The 26,866-nt window shown below is 29.5% G+C and overlaps 1 protein-coding gene across 1 annotated transcript in view; it reads right to left on the bottom strand.

The window, feature by feature from the left end:
• Positions 1 to 26,866, bottom strand: part of LOC111638536 (cystathionine gamma-lyase-like) — a 45,999-nt gene that overhangs the window by 15,162 nt on the left and 3,971 nt on the right. Inside the window, exons 4-10 of the mRNA XM_023384253.1 lie at positions 24,567 to 24,662; positions 24,159 to 24,268; positions 20,074 to 20,208; positions 19,948 to 20,005; positions 18,908 to 18,985; positions 16,614 to 16,766; positions 6,372 to 6,546 (exon numbers count right to left, since the gene is read on the bottom strand). Coding sequence (XP_023240021.1) covers positions 6,372 to 6,546; positions 16,614 to 16,766; positions 18,908 to 18,985; positions 19,948 to 20,005; positions 20,074 to 20,208; positions 24,159 to 24,268; positions 24,567 to 24,662 — 805 coding nt within the window. The remainder of the gene's footprint in view (positions 1 to 6,371; positions 6,547 to 16,613; positions 16,767 to 18,907; positions 18,986 to 19,947; positions 20,006 to 20,073; positions 20,209 to 24,158; positions 24,269 to 24,566; positions 24,663 to 26,866) is intronic.

The raw sequence follows: 26,866 nt of genomic DNA, 5'->3' as shown, positions 1-26,866 counted from the left end.
TTGTACTCGGTGTTTAAATGGCTAGAAACAAAGTGAGAAAGATTTTGTCTTAGTGATGTTAACAGCTTTAGATACCCGGGAACAAACATCAAAGGATGCAAACAAATAAGTAGAAGACTACAGCAAGCTGATGGCTTCTATCAGAGTATGAGAACTTTGATCTGGAAAAGTGCCATTCAAATGTAGAGAGGTCCTTTATCAATTATACTTTGTCCCAATATTGACTTATATAGCTGCAGCATGGACTACATCATGAAGACAACAATCCAGGCAGCAGAAATGAAATTCTCAGGAGCATGCTGAGTAAGACCAGGGAGGCAATACTGAATGCAATGCCTGTCATTGTGAGAAGGTTTTATACCTTAATTAAGGTACAAAACCTTTTCACAATGGTACCTTAAAACTGAATGACCTACTTAATGTCATAAATCATTTTTAACAAATGTATAGCCTAGAGCAGGGGTGGCCAACTTTTTGTGTACATAAGATCTACTTTTTATCTTAAAAATGTGTCGCGATCGACTCGTTGTCGTAGGCATAGTCTAAATCAGGGATGGGCATTCCGCGGCCCGAGTTGCATAAAATGTGTATAAATATATCAATTTCCTAGCTTAAGAAGTATGCAGCAAAAATTCAAATGTTATTTTCTACAACTTATGTGTGTGAATAGTTTTTCCTGCAATGAATTTAGTAAAAATTAAAACGAGAAACCGGCTAACAAACTCACCTCGAAACTAATTTAAAACTAGCAGTGACTAATATTTAATCAAATATTTTTGATACATTACGTTTACATTAGTTCTAGAAGCTAAATTAAGTATACCTATTCTATTTTATAATTATATATGAATAAATAATTGTGATTTACCGGCATTTTCCCCCCTCTTTTATCTTGTATGTGGCCGGCGTTAGTTCAAAAGTTTTGAAATGCGGCCCTTACACAGAAAAACGTTGCCCATCCCTGGTCTAAGTGGTGAGGGGGAGGGAGGTGTGAAATACATACTAAGTTTAGATAGAAAAGAAAAGCCACAATTTAATTTAAAACACGAAGAAAAGGTACTTACATTTTAAACAAGAAAAATTGAAACTCAACGTTGTCACTTTCGGGGACCACCACTTCACCCTTCTTCTCTCTACCATGTCCTGACCTACTCTCTCTGTCCCTTCTTTTTTTCGATTTTACAACCCTTTGTCTACATTTCTTATTTCTCTTTTACAACTATACGCAAATGGATTGTACATGGACCGACATAACCGCATCTGAGGGAGAACGAGGAGGTCCGATATCACTACAGTTACGTTTGCGCGTTTCGTTCACGCGTTGCGTTAGGTTACAACTTACAAGTGTAACACGTCTTGACTTACAAGTGTAAGTCAAGACATCGCGAGCGATTGACTTGTTGGCCACCCCTGGCCTAGAGCAATACTCAACTACACTGTGTACAAACCTAATGAGAACAGTAAAAGTCATTTGCCTTGAGATGAATACACAAATTGCAACGTTATGCAGTAGTGTCCCGCTAGTCCAAACTAATTGGGACCAAGCCCTGTTTGGATTAGCAGATTTTCAGATTAACTGAATAATTGAAATAATGCAGAAGCAAGCAGTAAAACAGGTCTGGTTTATATAGATCCAACATAATCAATGACCCTCCCTTTATTTATAAATGAGGGTAATCCCAAAAGTAATGTCTCCTATTTTTTTTCAGAAATACAAAGAAATGTTTATTTTCAATAATGTTTACATCATTTTAAAGCTTGAACATTTATCTATTTTTCTACATAATTGCCATTTTGGTCAATGCATTTTTGTAGGCATTACGGCAGTTTTTTATGCCCATGTTAAACGATTGAATTCATTGCACAATTGATGGAAGTGAATGGCGAGTCATGCATGGATGTCATAAATGTCTGCAAGTGGTGTAGGGAGTTTGTAGCTGGTCATACTGAAATTCACAATAAAGAAAGAAGTGGGAGACCATCAATTTCTGACAAGACAGTTGCGAAGGTTGAGCAAACATGTGTGAAAATTGGCAGATCCTCTGGATGATTTTAACGGAAAAGTTGCAATATTGGAAGGTGTGCGCAAGATCGGTCCCGTGACATGGTGGCGAGCTGGTATGACACAGGCATAAAAAAAACCTGCTACCGTGCCTACAAAAATGTATCAACCAAAACAACAATTATGTAGAAAAATAGATAAATGTTCAAGCTTTATTTTCAATAATGTTTACATCATTTTAAATGTTTCTTAGTATTTCTAAAACAATAGGAAACCTTATTTTTGGGATTACCTTCGTAGATCCAACATCACCAACATCATATCATCATTGCCCCATCCTTTATTTCATCTGTCTTGTACTCAATGGAGAATAAACAATTAAAAAAACAACTTTTTTAATTTTGAAATGGCAACCTGCCTTCATTGTTTACCTTAAAATTATTTTAACTGTAAAAAACGTTGTTTTTAATACACAGTTCAGGATTCCAATCAGATGACTGATGCTACTGTGTGAGTTAGCATGCTTAATTGTGGATGTTGTATGTACTCTTTGCTCTACATTATTTTAGTTAAATTTAGTCTGCTACTACGATGGTCACGAAACGGAATCACACAACATGTACATTGAAAGTTAAGCTGGATGTTTTGAAAAGACTAGACAAGGATAAAAGTGCAATGAAATTGGTAGTAGAGTTTGAAGTGGGCAAGGCCGCAATAACCGACTGGGGAAACAAACCCCACAAAGATTGAGCAGTTTTGTGCCTCTACTTCAGAAAAATCAGTTGAAAATCAACAAACAGCAAGGCCCTCAACATTTGACCAGCTTGATGAAGCCTTATTCACGTGGTTCACTAAGGAGTGTTTCCCTTTCTTTCCTAAATGGACCTCTTGTTAGAAAAAATTTCCTCTCTACCGACCGAAACATATTTGGATTAGTAGGACTCTACTGTGTGTGTCACCAATAGTTGAAATCAACTAATTAGCAATGACGTAAGGAGTCAAAGTCCAATTGTTATTTTATGCTTTGAGCATTATTTTTAGTTCTTTTCTTTTCAGGGTCCATTTTTAGGATGGAAACTCCTAAGAAATCCCAAAATGTGCTAAATTCAAAAATATAAATATAAATATACTAATTTGCACCAGTGACTGATCCCTTGACGTGTGGAGTTGTAAATAGGGCAATGTGGAGTTACACTGATAGACAGATAAAAGACAACACGTCTGTTCAAGTGTGGTGTAGCTCCCAACAGTGGCCTTCGTTGAAGCAAATTGTCTGGCTTTCTTTAAGTGATCAGCTCATAAGATGCTTGTTCTTTGTTTAATTATTTTGGTGGAGATTTGATTGATTATACAAAAAAAGAATTTCTTTCATTGATTGATCTTGACTCTATATTTCAAATATTCCAATAAAAAAAAATTTATAATCATTGTTGTTTATATATAAATACTGTTCAATCTAATATATAAGTAAAAATCCACAACAATATTTAAGTGTTATTTTGGATCATTATATTTTGCTTCTCATTAAATCCAGTCCAGTACTTGACTTGAACCCTAAATTGTGTAACCCTGCCTTTTGTGTTGCACAGTACATTACAACGAGGATCATCTCTTCTCATTTTGATCACACAATATTAGCACCACGTGGGGTCACGGCAGTTAACCTTAAGTGAAGTTTCATCTATTATTTTTATATAAATATAATTTTCTTAACATGGAGAATAAAAATCAAAGTTGTAACTCTTCTACAGTACAATACCAAATAATGGTAGACTTCATAAATGCACACAAGAAATTTTTACAGATAAGCTGTTCATATATATGTATATCTTAATTATAGAGACATTATATTTGCTATAAATGATATTAAGCAATACAGTGGTGAAAGTTGGTCTGTGTCCTTCATACCTCAGCGTTTTTGAGTAAGCACATTCCAAGATGTTCCGAATGTACCACAGGTTTGTAGGAAATACACAGTTTATCACAGCACCACACTGTACTGATTGACATTCTAACAATCAAGAATAAGTTAAAATAATTGGAGATCTGATGTCTCCTTGATAATTTCTATACCATGGAGAGGCTCTGTCTGCACTCTTCATATGATCTCAGACCTCACCCATACCTGAGCATTCTTCCCAGAGGAGTAGAACCTCACTCCCTATCGTCAGTAGGCTTGTTGAGCTCTGAGATCCAAGTGATATCAGCTCCGAGCCTTGCCCTCCACTCCTTTTTCTCCCCAATTTAAATGTTTAGTCAGAAGTTAGTTCCAAAAAATCAGAGAAAAGAAAGCTTTGTATGCAACCACCTATGTCTGTGCTGACCCAAATATGGATGTCATCCTCCCACATGTTTACTTGTTTAATTGTAGCTGTTTCCTTACCACTACAAATGGTTTTATGACCAGACCACATCTGGGTCCAATTTAACAAGCTACAAGATTGCTTTGTTTTTCTCCCAAATTAATATTTTATAATAGTTTTAAAACTAATGTTCCTATGTTTCAATAAAATAGAAATTTAAGTATGTATGTATCTGATAGTCATCTAGACTTAATGATAGCTTGCACTAATCTTTCAGTAAATGAGAGTTGTAAACAAAAGTGTCATTTGTAATGAGGACACTGTGAGGTTCAGTATCACATTTCCCGCCAATTGTTCCTTACATATTTGTTTGGCTTAATGACACTACTTAGTATTATCCCAGAACAGACAAGCAAAAATTATCGTGACATTAAAAAGTGTAGCTTGGCATTATGACAATCGTTAATTTAAAATATTTCTCAATCTCAAATTAGTAATATCTTGTCCCTCTACATCATACTACATTCATCTATGTAATGCCATTCAACGGAAAATTTCTGAATTGAAATCACATACGAACTTTCAGTCTAGACCAGAAGTCATAAGATTAATTGGGCCCTCCTGTCTTTAAGCTTTCCATATCTAGTCTTGACTTTCATCCATCTAACATTGTTCTTGAGATTAAGGAAGGACACACACACAACACAGTGAAAATTTATAGGTTTGCAATTTTTTCAAATTGCAGCCCAATGAAGAAATAAGGGAAAAAACAGGAATTAAAAATTTTTGGAGAAGATAAAATAAATTAAATTGAAACGGTTTGGACATACCAAGAGAATAGAATACCAAAGTTGGTATTGGAGATGATGATGAAGGGAAGAAGATCTAGGAAAAGACCCAGGAAGAGGTGGAAGGACAAGATAGCTGAAGACCTAAGAAAAAGAACTGATGATGTAACCGTGGTGTTTGCAGAGAAGTGGTGGAAAGATATGGAGGTCTTTGATCCATGGCCCAACCCAGGCTTCACTGAATTAAGGGTAAAGAAGAAGAAGACTGATAAATGTTAAATTCCATTTTCCTATAAATGTAAACAGGAAATCAATAGCTTAAGTCTCTATTTTTATCACGAATTCTGTTTTTACTGTATAAAAGTTTCAATTGTAGAATTTTGTCTGATGGCAATGTTATAAAAATTAATTTGAAGACATAGTCTGTCTGAAATTGGTAACCACCATTTATTCAATTGTGTTCCAGAATACAAACAATTGACGACCTGACCTTTCTTTTTAGGCTGCTTGGCTGTCGACTTTAAAAACATTCCTTTAAAAAAACACTGAAATTGTCTGATGTAGTCTATCAGAAAAATACGTCTTCAAATTAATTTTTGTAAAATTGCAATCTGATGAAATTCTACAATTGAAACTTTTGCAAAGATTCATCACCAGGTGGAGGCTATGAAAATCTACATTTACCAGTGCATTTTCCTCAGTGGATATAAAGCATGAAAATCCCCGAGCGGTAAGGATGGAAAGAAAAATGATGTATGTAAGATCTGCCAGTTTCAATTTTAACTTTGTAATTTTAATTGGATATTTTTCTATTTTTTAAAGGAATGTTTTTAAACTTGACGGCCAAATAGCCTAAAAAGAAAGGTCAGGTCGTCAATTGTTTGTATTTTAGAACACAAGAAGTGAATAAACGGTGGTTACCAACTTCAGACAGACTACGTCTTCAAATTAGTTTTTGCATAAAAGTTCATAAATTCGTATTTCATTTGTAACTAATTGTAAACTGATAGTATTCCCTGTTACTGCTCTTGAAAAAAGCACCAATACCAAAATTTTCTTTGTATGAAGATTAATCAGTACTTTATAAATGTTACATTAGAAAAATATTCTCTTGTTAGTGCAAACATAAACAATAAAAATAAAAATGAACCAAATTTTAAAATAATATTATTTCACTTTTGTAAAGGAATATAAGAATAATAATAGAAATGATATAAATTGTATTAGTTTTAATAAAACAACCTATTCTATAGAATAATTATGTCCAATACAACTTACGGTATTTCTACCAAACTCTCGACGCAACCCAGACTCTCGGCAAGAGTGAAGCATTTCAGACTTTTGACAAACGTTTGTGCTTCTTCCAGGCCACCCTTTATGTAAAAACTAACCATCCCACTGAATCCAGAGCATTGTCGTTTTGCCAATTCATACTGAGTGTGACTTGGAAGACCTTTAGTCATAAGAGAAAATACATTTTAAACAAAAAGTGTATCAAAAACACATCTAAAAAAATCAAAACAATAATAATTTGAAAACTCATTATCAACCTTTTGATTTATAAATGAATAATCGTAAAATCCTAAGAAATCTGCGAGTTTATTAATTAATACTTAATTCTTTTTGTATATTTCCTAATTCATATAATAGTCTATAAAACTCTTTGTAATTGATTTAAAATAAACAAAATGAAACTTTAAAAATAATTTGATTCATTACTATATATTTTAATTTCAAAATAAGTTGACAAAATCAAACAATTCAGTCTTTCTTTTCATTTTCTTGACTATTAGATTTAGACTACAGTAGAACTTCTATATTCGTCATTAATCTGTTCCTAAGGATCTAATGAATATGGAAAATGACAAATATAAAATCAATTTTTCTCATAATAAATAACTGATATTCAATTAATCCGTTCCCATCTTAAAAAAAGATAAAACAATAAAAATTTTGTTGTTTGTAAAACTTTACTGTATTTATTTAGTACAATAAAGATATAGTGGTAGAAGGGGAAGAAAAGTAAGGTTATTATTGTTTAGAAGACATACCATCAATTAAAACGTTAGGTAATTCAAGTTATGATCTCGGCATATTAAATCCTTTGGCTAAGTTGGAAACACTAGAGAAGTTGCGGCCGAAGTTTCATCTCTGAAATGTGAATGTCGAACGTTGAGTGCTGCCATCTTGTAAGCCTAGAAGTTTGATAATGGCATTTGGAATGTCGAGCATTATTCCAATGACGTTCCGAATGCCATTGTCAAACTTCTAGGCTTACAAGATGGTGGTGCTCGATGTTCCCATTTTAGAGATGAAAACTTCGGCCACAACCTCTCTACTCTGTCCATTTTCAGACTTAGAGGTAGAGCAACAATAGAAATAATTTTTTTAAACAGTTTTCCTTTTTTTTTGCTGTTTTTCTGCATTGTGCTTTGTTGGAGCCATTGGAACTTGAGTTTTTGAAAATAATTGTCAGTCCAGATTTAGGGATTGATTATTTTTAAGAAATTATCATTAAAAGAATGACCTAATTTCAATTAGAAAATATTTTATAACTGATAATTTACAAAAGATGTACAATTCTTTCAATTCTACAAGAGGAGAAAATTGAACTTCCTTTAGACGGCCGACTTCGAGATGATTCAGATGCGGCCTTTGCACACGTTACTTGGCCGTCTACTAGAGCTGTCTGCTCTCTATAAATAGGGGCATTTTCCTGCCACTCGAGGTAGTCCTGCAAATGAGGATTACCATACAAATACCTAGGTAGCCCTTCAAAAGAAGATTACCACATAAAATGTTGATAGTACCTGGAACCCAACTGGTCATATAGAAGACGACGACGACGACTTTGAAGAAGGCGCACATTAGCAGTTATGTTGCAAGGTTCCCTTCTCTTCCCGATCCTCTCCGATATAATGTAAGCACGGAAAAAGAAGAAAAGAACTGAGAAGATAATTTGTTAGATCAATGTAAACTCTCTCTCTCACATAGGTTAATTAGAATTAGGATAGTTTGAATCCCTCCAGGAGAACAGGCCTAGAATACATCATTGTAATTCCATGAAATTGTATTCTTATTTCTATAATAGTTTTAATGTATTTATCCATTTAATCTGTTTATATTAAATTTTGTCATTCTTTTGGTAATCAAATGTAGTTCGTTTCTGTTTGATTTACCTATGTGATCCCACTCGCTAAATGTTAATTAAGCCTCCTTGATACTCCTTTTCCTTATCAACAATAATAATTATAATAATTGTTTACGCGTGTTAGTCCGTGGAATTGACTAGCTGGTGTTGGGAACCCTGATGTAGGAGAAGGATGATTATTAGATCATCTCTCTCTGCATTCTTTCACTTATACAAAGCCATCTGTTTAATGACCGAGGGCTAGTCTCACCGACCAGATGCCGAGTAAGTGGCATTCGAGTGCTTTCCCAACTCCATGTCCTCGGCCACATAATCAACACGAGAAACCAAGAACACACACGAGGACCGCACAAAGCAAACTGATTAACTACAGCTAGCTGACACTGTGTTGTCAACTCAAAATTCAAATTTATAGCTACATATTTTAATAAAAATATTCAAATCATATTGTTTCCATAAAAATTGTTTGTTTTTTTTTAATATCTAGATGGTCTAGCTATTTTTATAATGCTATTATGATTTAGATAATTTCCATAGCTAGATTGTTCATAAATCCACTAAATTGGCAACACTAAGGTAACACAGCTAGATAATTGGCGTGATTGTAGCGCCACTGCTGGTGTTGAGAATGATGATGAATACAGAAAATACTGACGAATATGGGGGAAAAGTCATCAAAATGTGACGAATATAGAGGTTCTACTGTAATAATAAAAATTAAAATCTTCAGATCAATTATAAAACATTTTAATGCTGACATGAACAATTTATTAGTTATCAGTTAATTGTTTAAAATAATTAGAAAAATAATCAGCAATTAATATCTTATAAGATCAGTAATTCATCAAATTTTATATAAGAGACTATAGGTTATGAATTTTATAGTTTTTATAAAGTGTGTATTTATATCACACTGTGCAATTTGTGAATAGATTTTAAGAATATATATAATTTTCATAATGAAATGTTATAGAAATCAACAGATATCATCATTTAGTACTTGCAAAACAATTACCAGCACGGTTTCACTATAGTGTATTCACTATATAGTGTATTCACTCGGACACAAGGCAAATCTCATTATTAATTTTTATTTAGTTGATACATGTACTTAATGTTTGTACACGTTTTGGGTTATTCTTGCCTCTCCTCAGTAAACTTCAAATCACAGATCTTTGTAAACTTAAATTTGTTTTTAAACACTTCTATATGTTTCGACCCTTATCATTAATCAAGTGTTTAAAATGAATTTAAGTTTACAAAGACCTGTGATTTGAAGTTGACTGAGGAGAGGCAAGAATAGCCCAAAATGTGTACAAACATTAAGTACATGTATCAACTAAATAAAAATTAATAATGAAATTTGCCTTGTGTCTGAGTGAATACACTATATAGTTGGTGTTCAAATTACATTAACCTATTCGATGTTGAAATTTTTATTTGTTGCCTGTGACGCCATGTTGAATTTTCATTGATGTTAAGCCTAATTTTTTTTTAAAATAATAATCGTGTTTACTGTATCGTAAAAAATTATGTTTCACAAACAAAATAAATATATTGAATAATATAGAAACAAAAAAATTTATATTTTAAAAGTTTGTTATAAAATAATCAACATTTGATAAATGAGCTCATCACATTTTCCATCTAGTTACAATATTTGAATTTTAAAAATATTTTACTTTGTTAGGCATGAATGTTAATCAAAGAGAATTATCGCAACATGTAGAATTTGAGCCAAATACGTATTATGCTGCTTTTTCTGCTGAATTAGAGGGATCAGCTACTCCCATGTGGGCTTTGATATCTCATTTAAAATCTCCTGTAAGTATTTAAATAAAATTAGTTTATGTTATAGATTAATTAATGAGTTTGATCTAGCTTTTATATATTATTGATCATAAAAATTTATATTTTTTTAAATGGTTTTATTTTTTTGTTAAACATATTTTTAGATAATATATTAAAAAGCTTCTTGCCTGTATTATTTAATTACAAAAACTACTTAGTTACATATGACTAATGAACAAGCTTATTACACACCCAGTTTATTTAATTAACTTATTCCAAAATGCATTTTGTCCTTACTGACTCTTATTAATTGAGTGACCTACAAAACAGGCTATGGTGACAATTTTCTAACATTACATTATACATTAGCAGTACAATTATTACAAGTTATTATATACACATTATTAATAGGATTCTAAAATTATCACTAGACAGTAACTCAACAATAGCAAGCAATTGTTTATTATTGTTGAGTTACTATACCATGCATTTTGAGCCTCATTAATTTGGACTAGGTTTTTCCCCAATTAGTCCAAATTAGTGTGGGCCTACTGTATTTTTCATTTACTTTTGTTAAATTATTAGAGAAAGTAAAATGAAATTGAATTATAAATTTTTCAATTATTAATAATAAGATTAATCATAAAAGTTTCATAAATTTTAAATGAATGTAAAATAAAATTTTGTAGAGTTAAATTTTTAAAATTTTTCATTGTTATTTCTAAAATTGAAATGTTTTCTGTAGGAACAACTTGGATTGACAAAACAAGTAATTTCTCATTGTTTAATAGCCTTAGAAGATTGGTTTGATGCTATTGGTTTTTCTACTTCTGATAAAGTAAGTTATCTGTTATATTTGGCACACATAATTATGTGTGCGCCAAATTATTAATTATATTAGAAAATAATAATAAAATTTAATATATTTAATTATAATTTAAATAGTTTGTTATACATTAATAAAATTATTATCTTTTATTCTTGTGTAATAAAATTGTATGTCTTATAAAAGATATTTTCTAGAATAAAATTTAAAAAAAAATTACAGATCAATAAAAATTTCAAGTGAAATATTTTTAATGGTTTGTTACTTGCTCTTTACTATTTAAGATATACAGGCTGCTACACATAATGTGTTACATGCTAATATTTCCAAAACTATATAATATAATCGAAAGATTTTGTTATATTACATGTATCAAAAGAGTCTCTTGATTTAAAATAAAATTAAACTTCTCTTTTCATTTTAAGTGGAAACTTTGACAAGTTTAAGAGTACAAAGAAATTTTGCAAATAATAGCATCAAAGATAAGCATAATATTTTTTAAACAATATTTTTGAGAAACATAAACCCATTGTACTGTTCACTTTACAAAAGTTTTGGAGAGTAGGAATGGTAGGAAATTTTTGTCTGTTGTTTGCATATGTTAGTGTCTGATTAATCAAGATAAAAACATGTCAGTAGTTTTTATTACTATGTTGGGATTGGACTTTTGTCTATGAAGTTCAAGTATGTGGTAAACCCAGTGTACATTAACACAGGTTTTCAAAACTCATAAGATTAACTTAATGGATAAAGCCAATTGCTTCCTGATTTAAAATCCAATTTCAATAATTTTTTATTTTTAAAACCAAGTAATAAGCAAAATGAAATGGAACAACTAGATACAAATAATGTTTTTGTTTTTTCTAGAAACAAATTAAACAGATAAAATAGTGTAACTTTAATTTAACAATCACTTCTTTTACTATAGTATCTTTTATGATAAAGTTTATATATATATGTGTGTGTATGTTAAAAAAATGATAACTTTATATATAAAAAGATTTTTTAAAAAGAATACATATTTCACATTATTCCATTTATTCATTTACAAAGAGCAGTTAGATCATGTTTATATATCAATTATTATATGATAATGGATATTTTAATAATTTTTGCATGATATCTGAGTCAGTGTTTTTCAACTGCCAGTCCAAGAAAAAATTTCACCAGTCCACAGAAAAATATTTGACTATACTGAAGTTGGTACAATCTGAACAACAGGTGACATTTAAATAGTAATCTAGAGTTACTGTACATATTTAATTAGGTACAGTAACTCTATAAAGCATTTATGAGAGGAATCCAATATTAAAGGTACAGGCCAAAATTACACTAACATTTATAAATAAAGAAAATATTTAATACATTCCACAAGTACTGCATACTTTTGTTTATTTCTTGATATAATCGCCATAAATGTAGAGACATTTATCTCAGCATGACACTAGTTTGAACATCTCTTCACGGTACTTTGCTTGTCAAGTTGCTTGAAGTAGTCCAGAACAGTAGCCTCCAATTCTTCCTGATCTGCAAAACATTTCCACACCAAAAATTTATTTAAAGGTCCAAATGAATGAAAATTCAAGGGGGCTAAATCTGGACTATACTTCACTCATCAAACCAAGCTGGTTGGCACAGCGGAATTGGGAGGTCCTGCAACATTCTCCATATAGTCCAAATTTAGCCCCCCATTGGATTTTCATTTATTTGGACCTTTAAAGAAATTTTTCCATGGAAACACTTTGCAGATCACGAGGAATTGGAAGATACTGTTCTGAACTACTTCAAGCAACTTGACAAGCAACAGTATCATGAAGGGATGTTCAAACTAGTGTCATTCTGGAATAAATGTCTCTACATTTACAGCAATTATATCGAGAAATAAACTTCTTGTGGAATGTATTAAATATTTTCTTTATTTATAAATGTTAATGTGATTTTGGCCTGTACAGTACCTTTAATATCAGACTCCCCACATATAAGATTAATAAATAAGTATAATTCATAGTTGCATATAATTACTTAGGCCACATAAAATTTTACTTGTCCACAATGAGAAAAAAGTTGAAAAATACTAATCTGAGTGAAACTGATTTAAATTTTATTATAAACTATTTGTTGTACTAGCTATAATTTTATAATTTACATTCTTTGTTTAACTGTCTATTTCAATTAAATTTAGTTAAATAAGAATGATTATTATTATTTAATATCTTATCATGCAAATTTTTTTTCACAAATTTTTTTCCTGTGAAATGAAAAATTTATTAATCAAGAAAAATGAAAAAAGGTTGTACAAATTTTTAGTATTTTTATCATANGCGTTGAATTTTCGTCGATGTTAAGCCTAACGAAGACTATTGTATCGTTAAAAATTATTTTTTTATTTTGTACAAACAAAATAAATTTATTGAAAAATATAAAAACAATAAAAAATTATACTTCAGATGTTAATTTAGTATCAAAAACATAAAATATTTGAGTAGCCCGAGAAATAGCCGAAGATTGCAGCGCAACAGCACTGGCGAAAATTTAAATTTGCCGACTGGAATGCTTTCGGATAACCAGCTTTCGGATAAACGACGCTCTACTGTATATAATTTCCCTCATTTCTTCAAAAGTGATATTTGAATAAGACCAACTAAAATAAACAAATTTATATTTGCCTCTATTTTTAACAAATGCTCCTTGAAGAGGTGTAACAATATTAAACTCATTCAATCCAATTTCAGACACAATTTGCCATAATAGTTGAAAAAACCTTTTTAAATACACAAATTAAGTCAACTAATCATAGACCAATTGCTATTTGCCTACTTCCCCTCTTATAAATCATCCTTAAAGCAATTTGTTTCCAAGATAAAGGAAAAGAGCAATTAGTCCAAAAAGAAATGAAACATATCCAATATATCTAATAGTATTTCATCATTTCAAGCCTTATGTTATCAAGACCTGGGGGCCTTAGATAATTTTAATTTTCTGATTACCGTTTCCAATTCACTCAAAGTGATAGGATCATCCAAAAGAGAAACATTATTACCAAAGCTTAAATCAATATAAATTACTGTATTTGGTCCAATGAAATACTCTATCAAATAATTCAACCAATTCAAGGGAGACATAGCATTTTCATATGGTTTCTTAATTCAAAATTTATTAACTAATAACCAAAAATCTCTAGTATTTTTAGTCTTCAATAGTAATGAGTTTATTTTAGCTAAAAATAACTTTTTCTTTGCCTTACTTAGCAACTTATAGCTTTTATTTAATTTGCAGTATTTGTCCAATAGATTTATAGTTTTATTTCTACAAAACTAGAAATCTATTCTAAACAAAGAACTGAGTATACTTTCGTAATACTCAGTTTTTTGTTTTCTTTAAGCATAGATACTGACGATCAAACCATTATTTCTCAAATGACAATAAAGAAATATTTTTCTTAACCATTCCACATTGTAAAACCGAAGTTAACAAAGTCTTCAATAGTTTATCATAGTAACTCTGTGAATCCAACAGAAAGGTCCCTTTAACTAAAATATATAGCAAACTAATCAGAAATTAAATAATTATTTATCTTTCTTGTTTTCATATATTATGAATTTTTGGAAGTTTCAGAGTAAAAACATTATTCATTATAAATCCAAACGATGTTGAAAATTGGAAAATGATAAGAATTAAAAATATCAACAAGTTTAAAATCTAAAAGGCAAATTTATTAGATAAATTATATCTGTTACAGATTTAATTTAATAACAGTAAACTGACTGTCGAGAGAAAAGTAAATTTAGCCAGATAGTCTGAGACACTTTTACTAGCACTATGATGGCTTTTCCTTTTTCACTAGACTTATTCGCTAGAATTATTACCATGGTGTAATAAGTCTAGCAAAAAAGGAAAAGCCGTCATAATGCTAGTATAATTGACACAAGACTAGACAAGAAGCATATTACAGGAATCTGAGATACATCGACCGTTTAAAATATATAATCCCTATGACTTAAATCAAAGATGAAAAGGATTTTTACAATTAATTAATATTAAATCATTAGATCTTTGGGAATTTAAAAAATTAATATTACTCCTGGCATAAAAATTATCCAGTTCCTTGCCTATTCTAGTATTCGCATCTCCCAAAATAACTGTCATCCTCAGAAAAATTCCTCAACAAATAAATCTTCCATTTTAGCTAACAGTACATCACAAAGATCTATTCTCAAATAAACAAGAACAATTATCAAACTATAGCTAAGTGAACAAAAATTTTTCCAACAATTAAATCTAATTACTATCAAATCATTGGATTTAAACAACAATTCCAAACAACCTAGTTTTTGGGATACTGCAAGAATGAGACCGCCATATGGACAACCAAGACCGGTTGGTTTTTTAGCAAATTGTTTAAAAATATAAACAGGTTCTTCCTTTGTTGAACTCAGATTTAATAGTTAGTTAACCAAGTCTCAGTGAAAGCAACTAAATCATAATTTTGCAATGAATATATAAACTCTTGGTCATTTACTGTCAAGTCCAATGTTCCTTGACAATTCCAAGACAATATTCTCATTACTAAAGTTTTATCCCTATCTTTAGTAAATGTTCCACTTAACCCTTTTGGCTGGATTTACCTAAAGTATTAATCTTTTGTAGTTCATTTGTTTCTAAATTGAAAGTGAATTTGTCACCATCAAGCAATCAGCTTTCAGAAATGCTTTTTTATTCAAAAATTTAGCTTCCACAAAAAAAGGCAACAATTTTCTATGCCTAAGTCTTGATCTATATGACAAATCATCAAAAACTCTAATATGTGAGTAGGCTGGCAACACTCGAGTTTTCTTTAAATTTTTAAAAATAAGTCTTTTCTCAGCTTGAGTATAGAGCTCAAACAATACAAGCCAAGTTCCCAATATTCAATAACTGTTAATAAAAGAAATAGACTCCCTGTTCTGTCTTTCAAACAACTCAATAAAGCCATTAGCATTATTAACTAATTCTTTGTCATTACCACTCAAACTGGAAATGGTACCATTATTTTTCTTCTAATTGTTTTATACAGTCTATATAATAATTCCAAAAAGAAAATTTATCCGTACATACAGTTTTAAAAGATGAAAGTTTGGTAATTTCTCCTTCCAGGTGTAAATTAGACAACCAGTCAAATTTCAATGACAATTCTTCCAGTTTCAATAGAATAATATCAAAACAGTCCTCAAGAAAACACTCTTCTGAGGTATTTGAGAAGGAATATTCTGTGATGCAAAATAATTGTCCAGTCAAAATGATTTCAATGTTGGTTCATTGAAGAACAACTATGTTTACCAGCAGAAGTCAAAGCTTTATTGCGAGGAGAAGAAGGTGGTGTACGAGACATTGGATCTGGATTAAGTTCAACTCCTCCAATAATAAGTAAAGATAACAAAATTAAAAAAAAGTATTACGATAGAAAAAGACATCCTCAATAAAGTCAATTAATGGCAAACAGTTGAACTGTAGATTGTAACAGTAAGTCATAAAAAAAACGCCAACAGACAGCACTGTCAAAAGTGCCCCCAAGACATGATATATAAATGTATAAACATCATTGCAAAATTGTATTGTAATTTTTCTAATACTAAAATGTTTTTTCTATTCAAATCACAACATCAATTAGAAAAATAATAATTTCCCAATTTAAATTGATTGTGTATAGAGAATAAACTTTATTAAGACAAGAACTAAGAAACTATTAAAATATTTTTATATAAAATATAAATACCTGGATGCAGAACTTTTTCAACCATTGGATGCTTTTCAAGAAATCTTCCAACAGCTAAACCGTTTTCCATGTGGCGTTCCATTCGTACAGGAAGCGTTTTCAAGCCACGATTGACTAAGTAGCAATCAAATGGAGATGGAACTGCACCTAATGCTGAAAGTACATTACATGCATTAATTTAAACAATTTATTTTCTGTTTGATCATAATAACACTTATTACTGACATTATTCAAAGTTAAGTTTTAGATAATCTTTAAACAAACAATATTTAAGAACTTATATATTCTATTGTTAATGAAATGAAGATTAAAGGTTCAGAACAACCAATTTTAAATACTGGAATTAAATCTATTGAAATTGGAAAGTTATAGAGCATTTTGATAAATATGAAAATAAATTTTATTTTATTATTAACATGAAATTATTTTATTAATAAATATCAATAAAAAGTAAATTTAATAATTTGAGAGTTAAGAAAAATATGAACATTAATTGTATTGCAATAATGTTAGGTCACATCTATATATATATAATTGAGATGGGTTGATAATGATAATAACAACAACAAGTGCAGAGCCAAAACAGTTAGGAGTTGAAATTTGGTACACAGTTAGGGTATGTTCTCATAACATACCCTAAGAAGGAATTTTTCAAAATTCCCTCCTGTGGGGAAGAGGGAGAAGATTAAGGCTTAACCTAAAGAACTTGCTTCTACTGTTCTATTTTAGATGTGGTTTTTTGCACTTTTGACTGCATTTTAGTAAGATACATCATGAGAATGCACACTAAGAAGGGATTTTTTAGAAATTTCACTCCTGAAGGGAAGAGGAGGGAGGAGTTAGTTTTAGTTAGTATAAAGTGTAAATCATAAGAAAGAAAAATAAATAGTGGCACGTATAGTATACGTTTTGGCAATTAATAAATATTTTAATCAGTTCCACCTTTTGGGTAATCCAAAAACAATAAATCCAAAATAAACAAATTTGAAATATAATGTTCCAGACAAATTTTTTTTAATTTTAAAATTTAAAATTAATCATTTTATTCAAGTGAGGTTTAAAATTTCTCATAAATTTGACCCTAATCTTATAATATAATTGAGATGGGTTGATAATGATAATGATAATAATAAATTGCTAAGCCCAAATGGTTAGAAGTTGAAAGTTTAAATTTGGTACACAGTTTGGGCATGTCATGAGAATGCACACTAGAAAGAAATTTTTGGAAATTTCTCCATGGAGAAGAGGGAGAGAGTTAAGGATTATCCTGAAGAACTCGGCTTCTACTCTACTATTTTAGATGTGGTTTCTTGCATTTTTGCAGGAAAATGGACATATTTTTAGACCCATCTAAAAATTTTCTAATTAGTCTCGGAGGAGCAGACCTAATTCTTGCACCTGACGAAAATGGGTCAGATCAGCTAAATAACTATAAAGATTATCTTATGTAAGAGCTTATTACACCGAATGATCAATCTAACATGTTTTAAAAAGTCTTTATTCCTCTACTGTACACAATTTAAAAAATGTGTTAGATTGGGCACTTGGTGTGATAAACACTTATGTAAGATAACCTTTGTAAATCAAATACTATAATATAATATAGTAGAATGGTTAGTAGTACAGAATAATCTGATAATCTTAATCTTTGCTGTTGTTATTATTTGCCTGAACAATGACGGGCTCATCTGCTAGTATATATTTCTGCAATTGTTCTACATTAATGTACAATTTACCTTAAAATTTAAAAGGTATTATTTTTTGTTTCTTACCAATTAACATCAAAGTTTTTTTTTTAATAAAAGAAGTTAATATTTAGTCATTTAAAAAATGTTTAGAACAAACAGAAACCTCACACATTTTAGTTAGAAAGAACATTTGCAACTATACAGTATAGAGATTCTGACAATAAGAAGATGTTAAATGCTTTATAATGTTCGAGAGCCTTAAATATATTTTGAGTTTAAAAGCTTCAGCATGCAAACTTATAGAAGAAAAATTATGTTTGGAGCATCAAACACTGTTTTAATAATAATCTTTACTAAAGAACTATATTATCATAATTACAAATCTCTCTTAAAAGCTGGAATTTCTTGGATGAAATCATAATAAAATATCTTTTGTACTTTTTTAGTACTAACTTTAATCACAGAACATGTTTTTGGCCCAAGTTACAGGCCTGGCCAAAAGAATTTGGTCTGTGATTACAGTTATTACTGAAAAAGTACAAAAGGTGTGTTTTATAATTTCATAATTACAAATAATTATTTAGAAATAAGTTATTAATAAAATACCATTTTGTAGAAATTGGAGGCGAGTGTAAAGTTCTTCATTATTTGTTGCTATTGCTCCCATAACAACATCAGAATGGCCTACAATAAGAAAAAAATAAGTCAGAAAAATCAGTTAAAATATGCAATTTTAATGTTTAATTTTGTTAATAGAAATTCTAATTTTTATTTTATTTTTAAAATATTTGAATGAATTACAATTTTTATTATTCATAACAATTAAATTACCTTAATTTAAACGTAATATTCAGTATTATATTTCTGTAAAATTAATTTATTTTTTCATAAACACTTGAAATGCTATATTCTTTGTTTATTTCTTCTAAATTGTAGTGTTCAAAGCTTTGCAATCCTCATAAACACACCACACAACCTTATTTTTTTCAAACAAACAATGAGAAATAACACTGATTTATTCCAAGTACAGACAACTTGTGATAGTGCTTGCAAGACAGATAGAGGAGAGTGATTCGTGATAACACAAGTTATGAATGGTTTCAGCAATATGATTGTGTGGATGTGCTGGAGCATCCTCTTTATGCAGTGTGATCCAGCATTTTCTGCTCAGTGATTACTATCATCTATGTGATCCTTTGAAGCAATATTTCACCAGTTCACATTTATAAATATGAAATAAAACAGGCTGTCATTGCATGGCTCCATAAGCATAACCCATACTACTACTTCCATGTTGGGATACATAGGGATAGGGACAGTGGTTGAAAGTTTCAGCATATAAATTTATATTAAAAAAATTATGCTTGGAGCCACAAACACTGTTTTAATAATAAACTTTACTAACAAATATAATATATTTTCATAATAATAATAACTTGCTATATGTTACAACATGCCAAATTATAAATCAAATGATTAGTTTCAGATTTCTGACTTATGTCAAAATTTTGAAATAATATATTATTGAATTTTAAGTATGTGCTAATATGTTTTAATTACTTATAAGTGAAAAATATTAATAAAATACACTTCACCTGATTCAGTAATTAGAAGCCATAAAAGTATTGTGACAAATAGAATCTTACCATTCATATATTTGGTCAGAGAATGCATCACTATATCAGCTCCTAATTGTAGAGGACGCTATTGGAATAAAAATTAATTTAAAAAGAATTTTTTAAATATATAATCAATAAAAGCAATGAAAAGACCTGAAAATATGATGACATAAATGTATTATCCACAACTAAAATTGGAGAAGATGCAGCATTCTTTGCAATATCTGCAATTGCTTTGATGTCAACAAGTTTCATTGTTGGATTTGTTGGTGTTTCCATCCAAATCATCTAGAAAAGTGATTTTAAAATATTTTTATTAATTACATTGCACATAATCTTTTGAAAAAAAATAAATATTGTTAACTCTGAATAATAAAAAAATCTGGCAATGATTTACATAACTTTTCTGGCTATTTTTTAAAGAACTTTTATTTTATTAATTGTATTATTTAAAAATAACTTTTATATTATTAATACAATTAATAAAATTGTGTGTGGCACCATCTGTTATAAAATTTCGTAATAAAAAGTTTTTATATTTTTAATTATTATAGAATGGCAAAAAGCTTAATTCTGAGGGTAGGGATGAGTTTTATAAAAAAAATTGCACATGCAAATAACAAATAACATCTTCATTAAGTCTAACCCCTCTCGAGATATCACGACACCACTATCTCCTCACGCCTTCAACCATTAATTAACCACCAAATTTTATTACCATCAATATCCCTTATATACAAGCTGCCATACCAAATTTTGTTTCTCCATCTTTACCCCAACCTGAGATATTAAACAAAATAGATGCCAAAACACACATCCACAGAATTTTCCTGAGATGATTTTTATTTTTTTTTATTCAGATTTCAAAATGTGGAGATTTGCAAAAATCTCGGAGGACCAAAATTCATACGATTCCAATATTTTCCTGGTTGTTATGTATACATAACAAGGGAAAATAAAACATAAAATTACAACTTGTAAATAATAATATAAATAATAAAGCATTAAAATTCTTATATATGTAGAAAACAAAATCAATTCTATCGTATTTAACTGAAAGAGCTAAGATTAGAATGAAGTATGTTAAAAGATGAAGAAGACAAAAAACTATTAAAGATAAAAAGGGGAGCAAAACAGCTTTGAAACAAAAACATTTTCATCCAGGAGGGTGTTGAAGATATGAGCAATTTGGGAGAAATTATGGAGTTTGAAATTCATTCCATCAAAAACTGTGAACATGTTAAATCTGATAGAAACTTTCACAGGTTGTGTGAAAAATCTGGTATCTATGTCAGTGTTGTAGAATAACCACACAAAGTTTCATCAAGACTCATGACATCAGGTCTGTAAGGTCTCCTTGTTAATTATTGTTTCCATGTTAAAACTGGAGAAACTGCTCATTAAATTTGACTAAAGTTTTATAAAAATGTATTAATAAATACAAGTATGAAAAAATCTGAAATATACAGTAGAACCTCGATTATCCGGACTAATTGGGGATGAAGGTAGTCCGGATAAGGAAAAATCCGGATAATCGAAACAAATACTTTAATTTGTCTTTTAATGATAATACAACACGTTTTCTTTTCGATGACATATCGGTAATATTAAAAGTAAATACTGTATTTAAATCGTGATCAAATTTTCAAGAAACAAACGTTCGTATTGAATTTGGACTACTACTGACCAACGCTAACAGACTACCTATTGTTTAAAAGGCCCTCTGGTGGCGCAAGAAGACGGATTTTATAAAATAAAAAGCAGTTGAAACTGCATTTTTATGAATAAAAATTTGACAAACTATTTATCGTTTTATGACGAGTAAAATTTTTTCGTCGCGTTCGCGGCTTTTAAGTAATGCATAAACCTTCGAGGCGCGAGGCCCTTCGGACCGCGAGGCATAGGCGGTGGCCCACGTCGTCCATGCCTTACGCCGCCCTTGATCATAGAAATGATGTAATTTGAATATAAATTATTTATAAATACTTATGTCAAGTTATATTTTTATTACTACATAAAATATATTAAGAGTTTATGACCACTGTGCTGGGTGAGACGTTGTTGAAACAAAAAAAGTTATGCATTCCATCACGTACATAAACAGTGTCATAATTCGCCAAGTGCAAATCAGCAAATTCGTAAATTTTTGTTTATTTTGAACAATCCGGATAATCGAAAATCCGGATAATGGAGGTCCGGATAATGGAGGTTCTACTGTATTATAATTTTAAAGCTAATATAATTAATGTAAGATTTAACTAATCAAGGAAGTTGATTATTTCAAATTTTTTATCAAATTCTGCATCAAATGTTTTCTGTACATGCCATATTTGGTCAAAAAAGAAAAATTATAAATATATAAAATCTTACCAAAATATTTTTATGAAGAATTTTCTGTTTGTTTATTCATTAATATAACTAACAAAACTGAAATCACATGCAACATTTTCATCAGATTTAGTTGCATATTACATTTAACACATAACTATATTACAATGAACGAAAATTCAAGGCAGTTATTTTTCAAAAATGTTCATAGAAAAACTAGTTCAACATTTTAATATTATAGTAAGACTTGTAATAAGTTTTTAATTGCAAATAGTCTTGTTTGAAATTTATAGATTAATAAATTTCAATACAGTGTTACATCAGATTATGTGTAAAGATCTCTATAAAATGTATAATATTGTGAAAACTTACTGGGTGATTCAAAAATGTATTTATCTAGAATAGCAGCAATGATTATTATTTATATTATAACATGAATATTACACTTATTTTAAAACAGAAGGAAAAGAAATATAAATTAATGTCAAATTTTCATATTTTTACATTGTTTTATTACATTCATAGTGAACAATATCTTTATTATTTTTATATGAAAAATTAATTTCTTCCTTTGAAACATTCTTAATTGATGTTAAATTAATCATAATAAAAAAAGTTTTTATTATATCAAATTTCATCAATTATTACAAGAGTAATAAGTTGTTTCATACTAAATAATTCTACCATCTTATAACTAAGAAAACGAGTTACCATACAATATTTCAGACTCATTTAGACTGTCAAATTCATTGTGTATAGATCTAGCAAATCAGGAATCACATTTCATCCATTATTTCAATTTCCCGATTTGTATAAGTGTATGTAGCTAATTTTTCAAACTCTTATATAATATTATGATTTCAAATTAAGAAAGTATAAAACCATAACCATCCATAGAAATGTTAAAGTGCTATATATTATGATATGAAGCCTACAATAGGTAGAACTACACTGTACTCTCGACGTTCACAGAAGTCAACATTTGGGAATTCGATCATTCGTGATTGAAAATTTATGCACCAAAATTCAACTCCTATTCAGAAATGGGAGATAACATACAATTGTAAACTAGAGTTGGTACCTATGTGAATTGGATACGTGAGCAGATGCAATGCTAAAAAATCACTACACTCACTCATTCATATAGTGTCTATCATAAGTTGTTTCTGTTTTATTTTATTTCTTTTAGCTTGAACAAAATAACTTTTGAAACAACCATTGCACAATATATTTAGTTAATAAAATCATTAATTTTTCTGAAATATTTTTAAAACAGCAGTAATACATAATGTCTTGGAATGAATTACAAATTTAACATTGAAAATAGAACTCAAAGTTTGATGTTCATGAAGGATTATAAGGTGTCAATTATTCACAAACATGAGGATCAGTGAATATCAGAAATAACATAGGTGATTGGTTTTTCATATCATAAATTGTGAATTCATTATCTAAAATAAATAAATTAAAATTGCTTTTATAAAGTAAAAGAAAAAACAGTATAATATTAGTAATAAATAATTTCAAGCTAAAAAAATTTGAAATTATTTACTAATATATTTTTTTTTACTTTCATTATCAGACTAAACAACTATTTTGTCTGATCAAATAACATCATAATATTTCACCTGATGAAATAACATATTTCAAAATTTTGAAGTAGGTTATTGATCTGATGATCAGCAATAAGCTTGAAAGCACTTAGTAACATAGCTTTTTTTTATTACTTTACATTACTCCAGTTGTTATTTATTTAATTAAGTTTTTGTTGTTATATATTTGTCATTTAACATGTTCCATTTTATAATAATTTAAAATATTAAGTAAATATTGTTTCTAATTACAAGTGATTTTCTTTAATGTTTAAGTAAAAAAAACCAATTTTCTATCTAATATTTAAATAATCAAACCTTTGTATTTGGTCTTAAAGCATTCTTAACATTTTCAGGATTTCTTGCATCAACAAATATTGTTTTAAGGCCCATATTTTCAGCACAAACTCTGAAGTACCTATTTGTGCCTAGAATAAGTAAATAAATAAAATAAATTTGAATAAATATATAAAATAAATTTATTAAATTTTAAGAAACTGTACTAAAAAATTACTTTTTTGTTTAAAAATTTATTAATTTATAAATTAAAATATTAATTTTTAATATCAACTTCCTGTTAAAAAGATAATATTATTAACAATATTTTAAAAAGTGCAATTTCATCTTCAATATTTGAATACTTTCACTAAAAATTAAATATTCTTATTAAAAATATCCTAAATCGTTACTAAAATATTTCGAATTTGAGAGAGTTAATATACATACCACCATAAACATCATCAAAACATAAAATACTATCTCCAGACTTCAATAAATAAGTTAAATTTATAGTAGTAGCTAATCCAGAAGCAAAACATAGACCTAGAAAACATATACAGATATTTATTATATATATAAATAAATAAGATAATTATGCTGCAATTTAGAAGATATTAATTTAAGGCTATAAAAAAATCAAGAAAATAATATATATAACAAAATTTTTGCAAAACTTTTGAGTTTTGCAAAGATTTTGTTATATTAAAGTTTATTCAAGTTTAAATGTTTTCAAAAATGATATTTATCACTAATTCTTCAATAGTGATATCACATCCCTATCATCTACAGTTGGGTAACAAGCAATTTAGAATCAATATAAAACTTATCAGAACTGGTTTTAAATAATTCTGCTTATACATATAACTAACACCTTATCCTTGCCATGAAATATAATTTATTTCAAACAAACGTTTTCAGCCTGATTCACAGGCCATCTTCAGGTTGAGAACCAAATTTGAATTAAAGGATTCCATTAATGGAATACAAAATTCAAAATTAAATAAGTAACAGAATAAGATAAAATAAAAAATAAAAAATTAAATATTAAATAACCAACGGAGTAACATAAAATAAAAATATAAAAATGTAAAAAAATGTATATAGAAGTATTAAGAAATACAATTACTAACATATCCAATAAAATTACTATTTTGACTGGTTAGAGCTCTTATTAAATTTCTTAACTATAAACTTTCATGCAGAGGGAAGACTTTCTGCATCCCTCGCATTTAAACAGCCTTCCTGTATTTTACTCCTATAAATCTGTCAATGCCAAAGATGGGGAAGATAAAGGTTCTATGATGGCTGCCTCATTCCATTTGACTACTGATCCTGGTGCTTGCACCATTTGGGACAAAATTGTTGAATTAGACTCCTTTCTGATATTATAACTATGTTCCTTGATTCTAAGTCCCAAATTCCTGGTGGTTACTCCAATATAGTCTTTTTTAACGCCCAATTGCATATTCTCATAAGGAATTCTATAAACACCTGCTTTCTCCTCTGACATTATAGCATCCTTATCATTTCTGAGGATTTTGTATAAATAAGAGGCCCTTTCTATAAGCATTCTTGAATCTTTTCTGCAAGCAATCTCATAACGCTATTCATACTTTCATTATATGTAAATTTTATGATTCCAGTGGGAGCATTTTTAAAAGATCCTTTCTTGTTGATCGCTTCATACATTCCTAACTTCATACCAGAATTGCACTTTTTTGGTAACCTAGGGTCTTGGCCACGCTCGTTATTCTATTTATTTCTTTACTTCTGTCTTGTACTGTTTCACAATACAAAAATGCCCTTCTTATTAAAATTCTGAAAGCTGCAATTTTATATTTATACGTATCCTTGGATTGGGAGGGAATATACAATGGGCTGTGGGATGGTTTTATAAAAACGCTAGTGGACAGATGGCCTTTTTTGAATTTAATACCGATGTCTAGAAAATGTAGATCCAAGGAATCCTTCTGCTCCAATCTTAAAGTAAGGCCATCATTGTTATCATTGATCTTATCCAAAAAATCCTTAATCCTGCTGTTATTTCTCCATAATATAAAATATTGCACATGATCCTATGAAAGTGGTCAAAGATCTGCAAAATATTACATTAATGGAAGATGAAGTTGCAACTGTTTTCGACTATGAGAACATGTATCCGTCAGTAAAGATAGAATCATGCAAGGAGGCACTTTTGGATTTCTTATACGGCAAAAACTCAGAGTTTCTTAGTTATACAGAGGAAGTAGAGGGTATGGCTAGATTGGTGTGTTGTGAATCTTGTTTTGCTTTTAATGGGCAGATCTACAGACAGAGAAGAGGGGTCCCTATGGGAAGCCTGCTCTCAGGGATGCGAGGGATGCAGAAAGTCTTCCCTCTGCATGGAAGTGTATAGTTAAGAAATTTAATAAGAGCTCTAACCAGTCAAAATAGTAATTTTATTGGATGTGTTAGTAATTGTATTTCTTAATACTTCTAAATACATTTTTTTACATTTTTATATTTTTATTTTATGTTATTCCGTTGGTTATTTAATATTTAATTTTTTATTTTATCTTATTCTGTTGCTTATTTAATTTTGAATTTTGTATTCCATTAATAGAATCCTTTAATTCAAATTTGGTTCTCAACCTGAAGATGGCCTGTGAATCAGGCTGAAAACGTTTGTTTGAAATAAATTATATTTCTCGGCAAGGATAAGGTGTTAGTTATATGTATAGTGATTTGCTGAGTACTTTATGATATTA

The sequence above is a fragment of the Centruroides sculpturatus genome, unplaced genomic scaffold (assembly GCF_000671375.1).
Source record: "Centruroides sculpturatus isolate CEXI.00-Female unplaced genomic scaffold, Cexi_2.0 scaffold1234, whole genome shotgun sequence".
Taxonomy (NCBI): domain Eukaryota; kingdom Metazoa; phylum Arthropoda; class Arachnida; order Scorpiones; family Buthidae; genus Centruroides; species Centruroides sculpturatus.
Note: the sequence above shows the minus strand (reverse complement) of the source record. Positions and strands in the feature narration are given on the sequence as shown.